General features: G+C 39.4%; 1 protein-coding gene across 1 annotated transcript; it reads left to right on the plus strand.

The window, feature by feature from the left end:
* Positions 1-4,264: 4,264 nt before the first annotated feature.
* Positions 4,265-10,263, plus strand: P2RY1 (purinergic receptor P2Y1). The gene has a single exon (XM_066369909.1). The coding sequence runs from the start codon at positions 4,265-4,267 to the stop codon at positions 5,390-5,392; it is 1,128 nt and encodes a 375-aa protein (XP_066226006.1). The 3' UTR covers positions 5,393-10,263.
* Positions 10,264-18,896: the final 8,633 nt, after the last annotated feature.

Consider the following 18,896-nt stretch of genomic DNA (forward strand, 5'->3'; position numbering starts at 1 on the left):
GCTGTCCTACCCACTGGCACTCTCTTTTCATACTGCCACCCAGATTAGGCTCAGCATCTGTAGTACTGTTTATTTAATCTCATATTTCTTAGTCTCAACTTTAAAGTTGAGGAACTTTATCTTTTATGTTTATCAGAAGGGTTTTTCACCCTTTATGCTTATGGCCTTTGATTAGAATTTTTTCAATGATCTTTCTGTCCCTGATGACTTTTAGATTTTCTGTGGCTTTAAGGAAGGAGAAAGAAGTGATTTCCTAATGATGGTTATAAGAGTCTTTGTTTTTTTTTTTTTTTGTTTTGTTTTTTGTATTTTTCTGAAGCTGGAAACGGGGAGAGACAGTCAGACAGACTCCCGCATGCGCCCTACCGGGATCCACCCGGCACACCCACCAGGGGCGATGCTCTGCCCCTCCGGGGCGTCGCTCTGCCGAGACCAGAGCCACTCTAGCGCCTGGGGCAGAGGCCAAGGAGCCATCCCCAGTGCCTGGGCCATCTTTGCTCCAATGGAGCCTTGGCTGCGGGAGGGGAAGAGAGAGACAGAGAGGAAGGAGGGGGGGTGGGGGGGGGAGAAGCAAATGGGCGCTTCTCCTATATGCCCTGGCCGGGAATCGAACCCAGGTTCCCCGCACGCCAGGCCGACGCTCTACCACTGAGCAAACCGGCCAGGGCCGTTATAAGAGTCTTTGTAAACACAAAAAGAGAAGCCTTTTTGTTTGAGTCTAATACTAAACAGATCCGACTTTCCCGTGATTGTGACTTCTTCTCAGATCCTATATAAACTGTTGGCTATTTTTAAGTGTTAAGTAGAGATGTAGAATACTCGGGAAGCTTCTGAAATACTCGTTGACTATCAATGCCTTTTAAGACTTGGCCCCAACTTTTCTCTTGATAGAAGTCTTCTGGTAATAACCCTTTCTGTATTTAACTAAAATTAATTTTCCTATTAATGCCCTGAACTTGATAGAACAGTGCTTAAATGTGTAGACTTTCAAAATAGATGACTTAGGTCTAACTCCCAGTTTTACTGTGACTATGGACAAGTTATTTAACCTTTCTGTGCCTTAGTGTCACCACTTACAAAATAGGAATACAATTGTCAACTTTCACCATAGAATATTTTTAAGGGTTAAGGATGATAATCCTTGTTGGATGGGCATGTGCTAAGTATACAAGAAAAGGTTATTATTATTGCTATTGTTGTGTTATTATTATGATTAGCTATGCATATTCTTTGCATTTCCAACTAAATTGGAGAACTGAAAGTCAGGTATTTACATCATTAATCAAATACAAAACAAATTAATATAAAATATTTGGGGCAGTCACTTAAACTTATATACCATGTTCTTTTCATATCTTTCAAGTATTTATAATTGTTATCCAAACATTAATAAATACTGATATGTTATTAGGTCTTAGATGGATTTTAATTTTTTTCTTTCATTAAATCTAGTTTAATGTTTTACAAACAGATTATCAACAACAATAACTGAACACATGAAAATACATGTGCCATAAGGCATATTTTTATTTTAAAATATAATTTAAGCATGTTATAAAAATATAGTTAAATATGCTGGATGTAAAAGCAGTGTTTACAAATTTACTTTTTTAACATCATTAAAAAGAAGTCTGTGGTATACTCAGGACAACTATCTCCTCCAAATTCCTAGTAAAAGTCAAGTTTTTTGAATGTACTTAATGATATTTGGACTAAGTGTACATTTCAAAACACTCACATTACTGAGTTAATTAATGCATTTGCAAAGGACTTCTGAGGAAGGTTACATACTGCTTATGTTGCAAATGAAAACTGAAGAGCAGTAAGGAGTTAGGACCTACTGAGTACCAATGGAACTCTTAATGGTTTTCCTTGCTTTCCTCTCTCTCTCTTAATGGAATATTAGCCCAGTTATTGCCATCCCTATCAACCAATATGAAAATGTTAAGGCTCAGAATTATAGAATCACTTCATTTGGGGACTGGAATGAAAAATAAAACATAATCAAATCCAACTCCCTTACTTCATAGATGAGAAAACTGACACCTGTAGCATTTATTTCAATTAAAACTGGCTTCAAAATAGCAACATTCATGTCCTTTGGGTTATTCACTCTAGTTTTATCATTTATTTTATGCTGTTCGAATGGTATACAATTCAATATACCATTTTGCCCCCAATACCATGTGTTTGGGTTTGATCCTTTCTATACCTGTTCCTCTAAAGGCATAGATGGGTTTTTTGAGGGGATTTTCTTCTGTAGTATCAAAGGCAGGGACTTGTGGTTTTCTTTTGAGCATTTTTTTTTTAAAGAAAACTATCATGTAACTTCTAAGATCAGACAGAACTCTTTATGATATATATTTTACAGGTACTTTTTTTTGGATTTTTTTATTTCTTCTAAGAGAAAAGCCTTTGTAAGTATCTCACATAAAATATTCTGCTAATTAGCAAAGGTCAAGAACTGCTAGATTATATTCCTGTGTGGGTCCACTGAAATACGTCCCTGAACAGCTAATATTATTTTCCAATTAAACTTACATACAATTTTGAAATACATTGGCTAAATTTTTGATGCATTCCAGCCATGAAAACAAGTTTTCAATAACTGTAGTATTTAAGGAAGTCTCAACTTGTATTGTTAAAATACTTACTAGAGATAACTACAACTAATTTTAATCTAAAGACATAGGATTGGTAATAAAACTCCCAAACCATATCTTAATCAATATGGAGTTGTAATTGTCCTTTACATCTATCCTGTATAAAACTTTATTTAATATTCTTAAATTCCAAAACAACGTATTCTTAATTACTTTTATTGCAGCCTCTAATCTCTAATGAAATGTATTGGACAGGAGAATTGGGGGAGTTTATGAAGTCGATAGGTGGTAGGTATCCAGTTACACTGTGCTGAAGCAGCGAGAAGTATAAACTAATATTTTTACAAGGCCCTTTTAGAAATTCTCACGTTGATACTACCTATGACATCGGTTCAGGAGCATTTGGTTAATTAAGAAAATCAACACTGAAATAAAAAGGGAAAAGCAGACAAAAGCGCAGAAATAGCCTCTCCCCGTCCCCCTCCCAACCCTGACTCCTTTGAAAGCAGGCTCAGTTGGAGCAGCAGGTTCCTGCTCGCTCGGGGAGTCTGGTCTCGGTGCGGAGGCGCACGGCAAAGCCCGGGCGTTCCCAGCGTGGGGCTGCTGGCAGCTCGGAGCCTGCACAAACTTGGCACGGTTCCTGGGGGCCCCAGAGGCTTCTGCCCTCCACGGGTCCGCTCTAGGGCTGCAGGCAGAGGGCTCTGAGTGATCAGAGCGTTTCCTGTGTGTCAGCAACTTCACTTTGCCGAAATAGCTGGCGGAAGAGCGCCGGGAGCGCTCGCGAGCCAATCGCTCCCCAGCAGCTTACCGTGAGCGGGCGCGCCCCTCGTCCCTGCTGCGGACTCTGGCTGCAGCGCTCAGCGGCGGATTCAGCCGCGCCGCGCTGGCAGCAGCTGGAGACCTGCTTCCCAGGAGACGCCTCAGGCTGGTGGGGTAAACGCCTAGCTGTGCTCGAGCCGGTGGCCCGGCAGAGGGTGGCGAAACGCCCCTCGTCTCCCGCGGAGCGCCGGGGGCCTAACTCCACCCACCCTCTCGAAGAGCCGGGTTCCACCGCCCGCGCCTGCACTCGGGACCCTGCGGGCCTCTAGGAGGGCTGGGAGCAGTACTGCAGAAGAGCGGACGCCTCCCAGACGCGCACGCCCGGGGCTGCAGCCACGCGGAAGCTGCGCGAGCCCCGGAGCCCCGGAGCAGAGCGGCTTGCTTGCAAGGTGGGGAAAAGGAAGATGCCCAAACGAAGTTGATCTTTGGAGGAAGGAGGCTGGAGGACGCCCTCTCCACGCCGGGGCACAAAGGAATTTAGCGAGACTTGGCAGAGCCTCCGGTGCGGACCTGCTACTCCTTCGGGAAACCGCAGTCGGAAAGTTGTCGGCGGTGCCCTGCGTCCCGGGTTGTGTAACCTTGGCGTTGCCGGCGGGACAGGGAAGTTGCTGGCTGTCCGGCCAGCCCTTTTCGTCCCGGCCGGGGACGGATTTCATGACCCGCGGCGAACTCGGAGTCCAAACTGGCGTGGGCGAACCCCCGCGCGTCCCCTCCCACACGGATCCCGGTGCCGGCTCTCCTCTGCTCGCGCGCTTTTCCGATGCTCGCTGCACCCCCCGCCGCCGCCGCTGCACTCTCTCCGCCGCTTGCCCATCGGAGCCGCTGCCTAATTCCAGGAGAGAATGACGGAGATGCTGTGGTTGGAAGAAGAGAATTACCAAGATGTCCCCAACAGGACAGACGCTGCCTTTCTGGCCGGCCCGGACTCTCCCTGGGGGAACAGCACGGTCGCCTCCACCCTTGCGTTCAAATGTTCGCTAACCAAGACGGGCTTCCAGTTCTACTACCTGCCCGCTGTCTACATCCTGGTGTTCATCATTGGCTTCCTGGGCAACAGCGTGGCCATCTGGATGTTCATCTTCCACATGAAACCGTGGAGCGGCATCTCCGTATACATGTTCAACTTGGCCGTTGCCGACTTCTTGTACGTGCTGACTCTGCCCGCGCTCATCTCCTACTACTTCAACAAGACGGACTGGGTCTTCGGGGGGGCCATGTGTAAGCTGCAGAGGTTCATGTTCCACGTGAACCTCTACGGCAGCATCCTGTTCCTCACCTGCATCAGCGTGCACCGCTACAGCGGCGTGGTGTACCCGCTCAAGTCCCTGGGCAGGCTCAAGAAGAAGAACGCCATTTACATCAGCTTGCTGGTGTGGTTCGTCGTGGTGGTGTGGATCTCCCCCATCATCTTCTATGCGCGCACAGGGATCCGGAAAAACAATACTACCACTTGCTATGACACCGCCCCAGACGACAACCTGCGAGGTTATTTCATCTACAGCATGTGCACGACCGTGGCCATGTTCTGTGTCCCCTTGGTGCTGATTCTGGGCTGTTATGGATTAATTGTGAGAGCTTTGATTTATAATGACCTGGACAACTCACCTCTGAGGAGGAAATCGATTTACCTGGTGATCATTGTACTGACTGTGTTTGGTGTGTCTTACATCCCTTTCCATGTGATGAAAACGATGAATTTGAGGGCTCGGCTGGATTATCAGACTCCAGAAATGTGTGCTTTCAATGATAGGGTTTATGCCACTTACCAGGTGACAAGAGGTCTAGCCAGTCTCAACAGTTGTGTGGACCCTATTCTCTATTTCTTGGCAGGAGATACTTTCAGAAGGAGGCTCTCCCGGGCAACCAGGAAAGCTTCCAGAAGAAGTGAGGCAAATTTGCAGTCCAAGAGTGAAGATATGACCCTCAATATTTTATCCGAGTTCAAGCAGAATGGAGACACAAGCTTGTGAAGATGCAAGAATCCCCAAACACCCACTATTGTAACATGGTAGGATACTTAATAGAGCCATGTGCTTTCCCCCCACCCCCTTTATGTTTCTAGAAGTTTAGAGAAAAAGCAAACGAAGAAATTAGTAAGTTTAAAAAAAATAGAACTGGAAATGTTCACACTCACACTTAGCTTGTTTGGGTTTGTTTCCAAGGCCTCCCTACTTTCTCACCAGAAGTATGTATAATAAAATAATACCACCTCAGTTAAACATTTACCTTCTTTTCAGCCTTTACATTTACAAGCTTTACTTTCTTTTCAGCTTTTACATTTACAAGTTTAAAGTTTACTTGAATACTGAAGTTATTTTGCTATTAATAATTTCTTCAAGAAAACTGACTACCTGAAATTTGAGTTTGTGATCCATCCAGCCTTTAATGTTTTTAATAATCCATGGTGGGAACAAATTGAAGCTCCATGTTCTCAAAGTTAGCATAGTATATAGCAAATACTGAATTCGATTAATTCAGTATAAGATGAACAGAGATGTCAGCTGGGTGTCATTTTTGGTAGGTGGTAGCTTTTTTAGAGAAGTCATTTACTGAATGGGCAAGTAAAGCCAATGAATTTAAAAGCCTAACAAGTGATTTTCCAGTTATTTTTAGAAAACTACTCACTGTTGGGTGCCAAGTGTTTGATGATGGCAGCCTGCATACATTACCTTACAGGTAAAATGCATGCAGAATAATCAAAGGGTTTGTACTTTTCCTTGTAAACACCATGAACTCTGTTAGACTCTTGTGATAAAGAGCATTTTCTTGTATCACTGCTGTGCAATGCCTCAGGAGTTTGTGTTCCAGTACAAATGCTCACTCACACTTGTAAAAACAATGTTAAAAAAAATCACAGATAAATTACAGACCAAAGCAGAATAACTGTTAGCAAGTTGAGGGCTGTTGGGCGGGAATAATTATCAGAGAGAGAGTGTTTGACAGTCTATCACAATGTATAGCCTACAAGCATATTCTCAAATATATGAGGCAACAGGGAATAAAGAAGAAACATTTTTAGATTAAGGACTTTAAATTAAAATTATGGTGTAAAATAAAGCTCTTTATTGCTTCTTTGAAATGTTGGGAGACATTAAATGCAATATGAAAAGAAGGTAGAATTTGTGTAGGTTGTGTTGATGGAATGAGAAGCTACAATCTTATATTGGATTTTATATCGTCATATTTAAAGGAGAAAACTCAAAATACATGAGAAAGGGAAATAAGGGGAGTTAAATTTAAGTACCTAAGGTACCACAGAAGTGAAAAGTAGATTGTAGAAACTACTAATCACTCTACTAATATACATAAGAGAAGACCACTGGTCAGTGTTTCTTTTATATTATTTTCTCTGCCAAGGAGTAATCAGAGTTCTGTAAAACATTTTAATAATTTTAATAACAATTTTCAATGACTATTGAATTGCTGCATTTCTAGCCCTCAAAGCTGTAAAATTCTATATAATGTAGAATAATGAGATGAGGTAACACAATTTATAGCTTCAAACAAATAAGTCCGGTGTCAAAGGAATGTTTAATTGTGAAAACTAGCCCCAATAAAGCCAACATCAGAGTCTGAAACTCATGGTGGAATAACTTGTTTGAAAGCACTTTAAAAGTAAAATAATTGGGGGTTGCGTCTTAAGGCAAGAAACTGTGGAACACTGACAGGTAAGTCAAGGATTGATTTCAGTTTGTGCAATGCCTAGGTGTAGTGCAGATTTATGAGACCTTCAGTTTCTTCTTAGGCTACTTCAGTTTATCTAGTCTCAGGACACTAAAGCCAACGAAAACAAAGCAGTGTTTAGTTTCCTAAAACCTGGTTGTTGTTTTTTTACATGTTCAGTTTAATACACAGACTTATTATAGAAGAAACTTTTTACATGTTTTACCTACACCTGCTCATTCTAAGGAAAGAGAAGGCTAGCTATGCTCTCACTTGGTTAGGGTCCTGTAGGATTATCTGTTTTGAATCCTCAAAGATTAGTACCTTATTGTTCCTGTCAAACATTTCTGGTGAGACATGATGAATATCACTAAATTGAACAAAACGAAAATTTCAAAGCCTGTACCATCCTTAACCTCAAAAGCTAATGGTATACATTTCTATAGTATTTCCTCATCATTTACTTTAGTTTTCTTCCTTTTGGGTCTCAGGATGCCCAGCCTGATTTACAGTATATGTTAAGTACATTGTTTCAGCTCCCAGAGAACTTTCTTAAGAAGTGTGGATCCATTAAAGAAGTGGACAGTGACTAGAAATGCCCTTTTACTTAGTGGCATTATTTTTCCAGAGTATTTTCTTCTTTAGCTTTATACATTGCGCCATAGACAATAGTGACATGTGAATGCATGTCAAACAGTCACAAGTATGATCTCACTAATTCCTTCCATATAAAAAAAGATCTCTGGGAAGAGTCTGTGCTAATGGTGAAAATATACAGAAGGTCAAGATGAGCAGTGATCTTAAAGTCTGATTCTTGACATATGATATTAAGTATGATATTTTAATAAAGGCAGAGTTCTGTTGGCACTTTGATGAAAGAACTGCTAAAATTATAGGATTTACCAGTTAACTATATTTCACAACACAAAACTACTTTAATGCCAAGTTCAAGGTGTTTTCTGGCACACAGATAACATCTTTGACTCTTTGAAGATCACAGTGTCTGCACTGAAATGATAAAAAGACAAACCGAAAAGAGATACAGCGTGAGTGTAGAATTTAGAGTTAAAACCATGACATTGACACTTGGCCAGCTATGAAACTCGACTCTTTCACGACCATTCTTTGGATTAAAAAGGTTGGGTGTCATCTATTTGTTGGGGCCTTAGGGATGTGGAAACGTTAAAACTGGACAGCCAGAGGTGCATGAAATCTGCTACTGTAATATTTTAGGACTCTTCAGTTCTAGTCTTTGGCTAAAAATTCTTACAGAGTTCACTAATCGTGATGTGGACCTATCATCTGTAAGTGTTCTCAGTCTATTCTGGCAATACACTGAACTTTGGATTCAAATGATGTCAGTGCTTATAGCAGCTGGAATTGGACTGGTAACAACAAAGATTTGCAACTAGTCAGAGGTCTATTGAAGCTTTAACTTTACTGGTCAAGTTGTAGCTATCATAATAGTATTTATTAACAAGGCTTACAATTCTTACAGATTGCAAGGCTTTCTTGAAAGATCCAACATACTGATGTAAATTATATTTATTACAATGTATAATGTTAATGTCATGTTGGTATATTTTACAAAATATATGATAGATAAATAAAATGAATTATTGTATATTATGCTCTTCAAATATTAGTATCTTGAAATGTTTGTCTTCAGATTTTTTCGGATCTAAAATATGAATGTCTGTTTTGTGATACAAGTGATTAATTTTCCCTAGAAACACTTTTGTACATTTACCTTTTATTTAAGGTTCTTTCTATACAGACACAATTTGGTGTCAGACTATTATAGGATCAATAGCAAGTACAAAATATCTCTGAGTCCATATTGTCTATATTTTATAATATGATAAAAAAATTATATTGTGTTTTCAAGATATTTAGAATTATGCCCTAAAATATGATCAAAGCTTCTATTTCCAAATGCAATTTGCTTGTCCTAAATTTAAAGTAGCTCTCTTAGATTTTAGAAGACTGGTGGAATGGGCATTATCGATGTAACATTAGTCTTTAAAGAAAACCTTTAGGGAGATGAGAAGAGAGAAAGACAGCTGGTGTAATCAGTTACTGTGCTCAGTTCTGCTTAAATATTTGTGGTATGTTTCTGTCTGAGGTAAACTAATATAATCTCAATTTCTTTGAGATGGAGTTTCTAAGTAGCACACTACCATCAAGTTTAAGACTGCTATTAATTTTAATGTTTCATTTGTTCAGTTGATAAATTTAATTCCAAGTTTTTTACTGATAATTGTATTATATTTGACTGCTGAATTCTGTTACATTTTTTTTATTCTATTGTATATTGTATTATGCACATAATTACAAATTATTAAGGAATATATGTGATATGTCAAAATTTGTGAATTTGACTTCTATTGTGTTTTAGTGCTTTTGGCAAAAAATGTTTATTTTTATATTATCTATGATTTAATATAGATAATTGAAATAGGTTTTTTTGTTTGTTTGGTTTTGTTTTTGTTTTTTAATAGGTGAGGGGCCCTGGCCGGTTTGCTCAGTGGTAGAGTGTCAGCCTGGCGTGCGGGGGACCCAGGTTCGATTCCTGGCCAGGGCACATAGGAGAAGCGCCCATTTGCTTCTCCACCCCCCCTTCCTCTCTGTCTCTCTCTTCCCCTCCCGCAGCCAAGGCTCCATTGGAGCAAAGATGGCCCGGGTGCTGGGGATGGCTCCTTGGCCTCTGCCCCAGGCGCTAGAGTGGCTCTGGTCTCGGCAGAGCGACGCCCTGGAGGGAGTGCCGGGTGGATCCCGGTCGGGTGCATGCGGGAGTCTGTCTGACTGTCCCCGTTTCCAGCTTCAGAAAAATACAAAAAAAAAAAAAAGAAAGACTGGTGAGGAAACAGTGTTACTTGACATTTTGAGCTTTCTCAGGTTTATCTAAATCAGCGGTAACTTAACAAATTCCAGACTAATTGTGCACAGTTGTGTTTTTAATAAAAGGAATGTACATTTCCTATATGTTTGCATGCAGGAGTGTACAATATCTGTGTGTGTGTGTTTGTACATGTGTGCATACGTGTGTGTCTAATGCATGGCAGCCAGTTTTGCATCTGTTATTGATCATAACAGCAGAGCCTTGATATAATTGTGGTCACTAGAATTATAATAGACAATTAAAATTGAAAAAATATCAATAAAAGGATAAATGTGGTCTGATGGCTTTTGTGTTATTATAGTATTAATACTAGTTTACCCAAGTGTTAACATGCACTATTATACTGCCTGGCAGATACTGTATAGGATGTATAGAATTGATGCAGGCATTTCTAAAGTTTTAGCCTGGACTGTAAAATAGTGAAGTGTTAAAGAACTAGTATAAGATAATTGGTAAGATTATCATTGTTTGCTATTATAATAAGAATGGGACCTAATTCTTTGAGAAAAATAGGAAATGTAACCTTAATAAATGTTTCCCATTATAGTGTTCTATATTTAAAATGTTAGCTATAATCTTTTCTCTAATTTGTAATCCACGGGGGGCAATCATACTAAGAATCCTTTGTGGTTTCTGTTTATTAGGCTATATTGCGTGCTTCTCTCAATTTATTAAAAACTACATTTCTGGTGCTGTGCAGTGAAAATGTAATAGAATGAAAGTGTGCTTAACACTTTCCTCAGTATTGGAAGGTAGTGCACAATGGACATGCATTGGATTTTCTCGTTATTTGCAGAGACAGGTGCCGTCACAGAATCCTATGAATAGAAAATCTCATGAAACCTTCAAAATATTTCTAACTCAGTTTTAACTCCTTACCTAGCTGTACTATCTGGACTTCATTAATTGGGAATCTTCACTTATTAACAGCAGCTCTGCTAGAGTTTTGTTGTGCATGTACGTATGTGTATATGCATGTTTTTTTAATGCACGCATAGAAATTAGACAATTACCTTTCTGATTTAAGAGAATTTACCATAAAGCACCTTTTTTTTTCTTTTTTTTAATATTTATTTTTATTTTATTTATTCATTTTAGAAAGGAGAGAGAGAGAGAGAGAGAGAGAGAGAGAGTGAGAAACAGAGAGAGAGAAGGGGGAGGAGCAGGAAGCATCAACTCCCATATGTGCCTTGACCAGGCAAGCCCAGGGTTTCGAACCGGCTACCTCAGCATTTCCAGGTCAACGCTTTATCCACTGTGCCACCACAGGTCAGGCAGCACCTTTTTATTTTCAAAGTCATTTTGGGATTGGAGTCAGAGAACCTTCTCTCTCCACAAGTAAATATACTTCCTTTAAATTCTCTCTTTTATTTTTTTTATTTTTTATTAAGTGGGAGGTGGGGAGGCAGAAAGACTTCCACATGAGTCCTTGCCTGGGATCCACCCGGCAAGCCCTCTATGAGGCAATGTTCTGCCCATCTGTGGCATTGCTTTCTTGCTCAACAACCTGGCTACTTTAGCACCTGAGGTGTGTGTGTGAGAGAGAGAAGGGGAGTGGGAGGGGTAGAGAAGCACATGGTCGCTTCTACTGTGTCCCTGACCAGGAATCGAACCTGGGACATCCACATGTTGGGCCGATGCTCTACTGCTGAGCCAACCGAACAGGGCCTCTCTCTTTTATTTTAATGAACTTGGTAAGTTTACACTCTTTTCAGCAGGTTTGGAATTTTGCTCCCACATACGACAGTTTCCATTTACCAATGCAAAAATCTTGTCTTAAATTCAAAGTAGATTTGTTACGGTTTGGAAGTCGGATTGTATAGCATATTAAAGACAAAATAGATGTCAGCAGAAATCCATGTTAATGTTAATAAAATAATCTGCTTACTTGCTTTAAGCCTCTAATGTTATATTGCTTTAGGATAGACCCTATGGAGAGATATTCCCAGCCATCATTGTTGCTGGGACCTATGATTTGATGGTCCTAACAACAGCTGTGGATGGACACAGTTCCCTGTGCTGAGAATGCTGCCACTTCTTGGAAATAGACATGGATAAGGGGGCAGAGGATGGGAGGTGTGTGGGGGCACAGAGGGGGGAAAACGTGCTGCCCTTCTTGATTACATGATGAGAAATCACCTGCATGAAGGTAAAAATTCCTTATGATAGATTTAAACAGAAGCCTTGGAGATGATCCAATTCCATCACCTTGTGCGCTAGAAGAGCCAAGTTTTCACATTCCCAGGTGGAGTCAGTAAAGTACTCAGGGTTGTCGCTCCTGTGAAAACATTCCTCCCCTATTTCAGGCCTCTTCAAACTGGGGGTTTTGACCTATTAGTGTTTCAGGAAATCAGTAAAGTGGGTTATGACAACACTAACAAAACAAATAGCATACATCACAGCCCATAACTCAGTGAGTAAGCTTTATGATTTTAATTTTTCACACAGACACACACACTATGACATATACGTATATTTATGTATTTATATCTTGGGTCTCAGTGGACATTTGATTTCTTACAGGAGACCTGGTCAAAAAAGTTAAAAAAACTACACTATACCTTTACCAAGAAATTATTAAAGCAACATTTAGCCTACATTTAAAGATGGTTATTTGTAGTTAATGAGAGTATAATTAGTACTCAGATTTATGTGAATTTTGATAGTTTAAGTCTTCATATGATTCCCTCTGGTTTGAACAATTAAGAGCAAAATAGCAAATGTCCATTATGTTTAAGAGCATCAGCTTTGGGACCTTAAATCTGAGCCCTTCTGTGCCACTTACTACTATGCACCCTGGGCAAGTTACTTAAACCTTCTTAGCTGTGTGTTTCTCAACTATCAAACTGGCATAATAATTTGCAGCTCATATGATGTTGGGAGAATTAAATGAAATAAAATATGCAGAGCACTTACCAAAGAATACACTCAATAAGTGGCAGCCATATCATTCTTGAGGCTGCTAAGGATTTTATCATTTCATGTGCTGCTTTGTTATTATTGTTGTTGTTTCTGTTTTAGTTGATACTAATTTTCTATTGTCTTTCATGCCATGGAAGCTTTGTGGTTCTCCTAGAAATTTACATTATGGGATTGTGAGTTCTCTCCTAGAAATTCTCATTGAGAGATTGAATGTAATATTTATTATTGTTCTTTGAAACACTCCATTGACTACCTGAGGTTAGATAATAAACAAGTATTCAACTCTTTGATCTTGCACTGTGATAAGCACAGTGTGGGACAAAGATATGCAAGGCAATGTGTACAGCTAAAAATATATGACTAAGAAGAGTCTGCTGATTTCCTTAGCTGGGACTAACCTCTCAGGTTTATGGTCTATTTTCAATCACCACAGTCCAGAGGCTGATCTTCAGTTTTACAGATCCAGAAACTTGATCGCTCAACAGTTCACCTAGAGTTCACCAACTCCAACTCCGGGGCACTGACTCACGCCAAGTGAACTGACAAGAGAATCATTTACCAACTAGAATGCCACTTTATGCGTATCTAACAGCTATATCACCGTCACAATAACAGGCACCTGTTTTTTTGTTCAATTTAAATATGGATCAGAAAGTTGCCTTCAGAGTTTAAAATAAGAACAAAGAGGTGATTTTCTTGAAAGGCATTTGCAATAAGCTAGAGGAGCTGAAAGAATCTGCTGTCCCTGGAGATGTTGGTCATGATAATCAGCAGTTATCCTGGCTTTTTTTGTTTTGTTTTTGGTTTGTTTGTTTTTTTGACAGAGACAGAGAGAGAGAGAGACAGAGAAACAGAGAGAGGGACTGACAGGGACAGACAGGAAGGAAGAGAGATGAGAAGCATCAACGCTTCATTGCGGCTCCTTAGTTGTTCATTGATTGCTTTCTCATATGTGCCTTGCCTGGAGAGCTACAGCAGAATGAGTAACCCCTTGCTCAAGCCAGTGACCTTGGGCTCAAGCCAATGACCTCGGGCTCAAGCCAGTGATCTTTGGGCTCAATCCAGCTACCATGGAGTCATGTCTATGATGCCATGCTCAAGCCAGTGACCCTGTGCTCAAGCTGGTGAACCCTCACTCAAGCCAGCGACCTTGGGGTTTCAAACCTGGGTCTTCTGCATCCCAGTCTGATGCTCTATACACTGCACCACCGCTTGGTCAGGCCAGCTATCCTATTCTTAAAAAAATTTCTGTCTGCCCAAGACAGCTTAACAGCCCAGAGATTGAAACTTTAACGTTTGCTTATTTTCTTTCAAAATCAGTTCCACCATTATTACTTTTATGCTTACAAATTGAATTTTAGTATTATATGCCAATGGTAGGTGTGGCAGAAGGGTAATGGTAGAGAAGGCAGCAATGCATGCTAAGTTGGAGATTCTTAAAAGACATCCAGTTGGAAATGGTACAGTATGGCATAACAGAGTTCAGAAATGCCATTCTGGAGTTCAGGACAAAGTTATAGGAAGAGATAGAAGTTTGGGAAGGGTTTGTGTATGCAGGACAGCTAAGGGGAGAGGCTGAACCATAGGCAACACTAACATCGGGCGGACAGGGAGGAATACTGAGCAAGAAGAGCTGGAGTCCTTGAAGATTCTAAATGGCCTTCTGAAGAAACCAGTCTCAAAAGAGAGTTTTAGGGTAGAAAAACATCATTTTTTTCCTAGAAAGGACTGTAAAGAGTCTGTTAGATTTAGAAATTAGAAAATATTGGTGTTTAATTGAGATCACCTTTAAACCATAGCAATAGTCATGATTACTGATCACTAAAGAAGTGTTCTGGTAATGATATTGAAGAAAATAGTTTAGAAATTTGAAGTGAAGACAGAGATTAGAGATAGCAAGGTTTAAAGAGAGAAAAAGATCTTGATAATGTCAGAAGAAACAAGTCCATTGAGCAATTGGAATGGATGGATGGCATCAACAAAACAAAAGGGAAAGGGTACCCTAGAGAGGGAATGGCTGTGGTTAGTGAAGCAAAACAGCAGTCAAGGTCATCATAGGAGAGGAAAGCTGTGATTGTGAGTCTAGGACACTGCATGGGTCACTGAGTGACAGGAAGAATGTAAGAGTTGTGGAGGAAACAAATTTGAATGTTAGAAAAAGAGAGCTCTAAGGGGCCAATTAGCAAGAATCAGTAGGCATTACTCTCAAAAAAGAAATTTACATAGCAGTAGGAGAATAATGTCAAAAGCAACGGGGAGCTGAGAGAATACTCATCCTTTTTCTGGTGACTTAGGGTCTTGTGATAGAAAAAAAAGGGGGGGCCTCTACTAGGAAAAAGAGTGAGTGAATTATTTTAGTGAAGAGTTGTCAGCTTTTGGTAAAAGAAAGTTGAGAGTATAGAAGTTTCATTTAGAAAGAGTTGTGTCTCCAGAATTCACAGCTAAAAAGGGTAAGAAGTGTGGTCAAGAGAGGGTAGGATAATATTTAGGAGGAAGCTTGCTTTTCATCTGGGGATCAGGGTGTGAAAAAAAATTAACAAGAAATTGGAAAAAGGTTGGATTTACATAGAGGAAAGGGAAAAATATATTCACTGTGGCTCTGTGGGTGAGAAAAATTAAAGTTAACAAAGCAGAATAAAATCACATTGCAAAAGGACAAGCAAAGAGATTTGCATTCACTGCAGTAGGCAATAAAAGCCATGAAAAATTTGGAGTCGGGAAATGCCATTATAGAGAATCTGCTAAGAACTTGTTTCTCTAAGCAAGGTATCAAAGAATGGTGGTGGTGGTGAAATCAGGAGGCAGAGCATGAAATATTTTGTTGGAAGGAATAACCAGCTATGGTGTCTGAGTACAACAGAGAAGAAGGGGTAGGGGAAGTAAGCAATAACTGAGGTTCTGTCTGTAGAATACAGAACAATGGTAGTGATTCTGATCAAAATAAAATGTTGGAAAGGGAAGAAACAGAGTACAAAAAAGCATGAAAATAGTATAAGACTTGAAAACCCCTGTGCAAGAAATATTACCTCATTTATTTTCCTATACTTCAACTTTATTTTTATGAGCCTTTCTTCTGCTAATCCGGCAGAGATTTAATGTCACTTTGTTCACTTCCCCTGCCCTGGCCATCTGGTCCACAACACTGGACACTAATGAGGTGGCCTGTGTTTGTGAGGTACACTGTTTAGTCACCCCTTGTTTTCATTTACAAGAGCTCATTATTTTTTGGTTCTCTGAGAAGACAACATGCTTTTCTTGGGATAACATCATTTTACTGCTGGGGCTTGGGGCAGACAAGAGGCATACTGTGAACTCTCCTAGACCATCTCTTACATATAACACAAAACTATTTCTAGGAATTCTTTAGCATTCTGGGAAAATGTAAAAAGAAAAAGTCTTGGAACATGACAAAAGAAGAATACTGAGCAAAAGTATTGGTAAAGAGAATAGATTTTTATTCTTTTGAGTTTTCTAAAGTATGTTTGATACTTGAGAAAAATTATAAAACTGATTTGGTTCTAAATATATGTAGAGAAAATAAAGTGATCACTTTATAAATAGTGGAAGGTAAAATGATATAAAGGGAGGTAAGGATTCTATACTCTACTTGAACTAGTAAAATACTGACAACATAAATGGGAAAAGTTATGTCTATATAATGTAACAGCTAAAGCGTTATCTAAAAAGTGATTATATAAAGAGATACACTCAAAAACAATATAGATAAAACAAAATGAAATTCTGAAAAATATCCAAGGAACCCACAGAAAAGAGGGAAAAACAAATTGTAGAAGCAAAAAATAGAGGGAATAAACAGAAATCAAAAAATAAAATGATATATATTTTTTAATTAAGTGAGAACAAAGGAGGCAGAGAGACAGACTTCCACATGCCACCCAACCCAGTATCCACCTGTCAAGCCCACTATGGGGCGATGTTCTGCCCATCTGGGGCATTGTTCTGTTGCTCAGCAACCAAGTTATTTTTAGCACCCAAGGTGGAGACCAGGAAGCCATCCTCAGCTCCTGAGGATCAACTTGCTTGAATCAATTGAGCCATGGCTGTGGGAGGAGGAGCAGGAGAAAGAGGAAGAGGAGAAGGAGAGAGAGAGAGAGAGAGAGAGAGAGAGAGAGAGAGAGAGAGAGAGAAGGGGAGTGGGGGGGTGAAGAAGCATATGGTCACCTCTCCTTTGTGCCCTGACCAGGAATCAAACTCTCCTGTGTGCCCTGACCAGGAATCAAACCTGGGATTTTCACATGCTGGGCCAATGCTCTACCACTAAGTCATCTGGCCAGAGCATAAAATGATAAATTTAAACATTAAATATAATAAATACACCAAGCACTGTTTGTCAGACTGGATTTGAAAAAATGACTCAACATTATTTTGTATGTAAGAAACTCACTTCAGATACAAAATAAGAAGAGTCAAAAGAAAAAAATCAGAAGAAAGTAATAAAGATAATAACAGAAATTAATAAAATTTAAAGGACGAAATAAATAGAAAAATATCAATGAAACAAAGAGATAGGTCTTTGGAAAGAGCACTAAAAATGACAAACCTCTAGCAAGACTGACATTAAAACAATTACCAATATGATGAATATTGGAATACACAAACAACCTCATACTTAAAAATTTGATATCTTAGATGAAATCCCTCCAAAAATATGAATTTATCCCAACTTACATATATGAAATAGTTTTAATAGTTCTGTAATCAGTGGTGTGATTCAAATAATTTAACAATGGGTTCTCTGCCCTAATAACTGTTTTGTTTTTGTGTTGTTGTTTTGTTGTTTTTTTTTTCTGATGCGAGAAGTGGGGAAACAGAGAGACAGACTCCCACATGTGCCCAACTGGGATCCACTCAGCAAGCCCAGTAAGGGGTAATGCTCTGCCCATCTGGGGCGTTGCTCCATTGCAACTGGAGCTATTCTAGCACCTGAGGCAGAGGCCATGGAGCCATCATCAGTGCCCTAGCCAACTTTGCTCCAATGAAGCCTTGGCTGCTGGAAGGGAAGAGAGAGATAGAGAGAAAAAAAGAGGGAAAAGGGTGTAGAAGCAGACAGGCACTTCTCCTGTGTGCGCTGGACAAGAATTGAAACTGGGACTTCCACACATCAGGCTGATGCTCTACAACTGAGCCAACTGGCCAGGCCCCTAATGACCGTTTTAAGTATAAAAACTGATATACTGAAAGGTAGTTTATTATTTCACACATTTAATACTTTAATAAGAACAATGAGATACAAAAAACTAGATTATAAGAAAGAGTTTTAAAACATTAATGAAAAAATATTAAATAATAACTGACAAAAAACAATAAAACTGTTATATATTTCCATTTTGCTTCTTGATTGGAGTCCTTATTTGTGATTTTTTTCACCTGTGGATAAAATAAACATTACTACCAGTGATTAGAATACTCTGTTGCACAGATGAATGTTAAAAATAAGTAAAGAATGTAACTTTGTGATTTCCACATTGAGCAGCTGCCCAGGCTCTGACCTGAGAGAGAACCCTGATTACAAGTGACATTTTAACAACTAGTTTACTGACTCTACAAAAAATTAGGTATAAGTTCTGCCAAACTGGTGCAAACTGGCTAAATCCCACCACTGCCTATAACTGTTAATTAATGAAGTTGAATTTGTAATGTAACCCCTCAAATACACCCCCAAGAAAAAAATAATCTCCAGGCCTAGTAGGTTTTATTGGAGATTCAACAAAATGTTTAAAGAAAAATTCATACCAAGTCTACATGATTTTTCCAGAAGATAAAAAGAGGAACACTTCACAGTTTATTATATAAAACTAGTATAACTCTCATACCAAATCCAAGCAGAAAACAAACAAACAAAAAAATGCAAACTATAGACCAGTGTCCCTGATGAATATAATCACAAAAATCTTTAATAAAATGTTAACAGAATTTGACTCCAAAGGCACAAGAAGTGAAAGCAAAGATAAATGAATGGGATCACA

The sequence above is a fragment of the Saccopteryx leptura genome, chromosome 2 (genome assembly GCF_036850995.1).
Source record: "Saccopteryx leptura isolate mSacLep1 chromosome 2, mSacLep1_pri_phased_curated, whole genome shotgun sequence".
In the NCBI taxonomy this organism is placed as follows: Eukaryota; Metazoa; Chordata; class Mammalia; order Chiroptera; family Emballonuridae; genus Saccopteryx; species Saccopteryx leptura.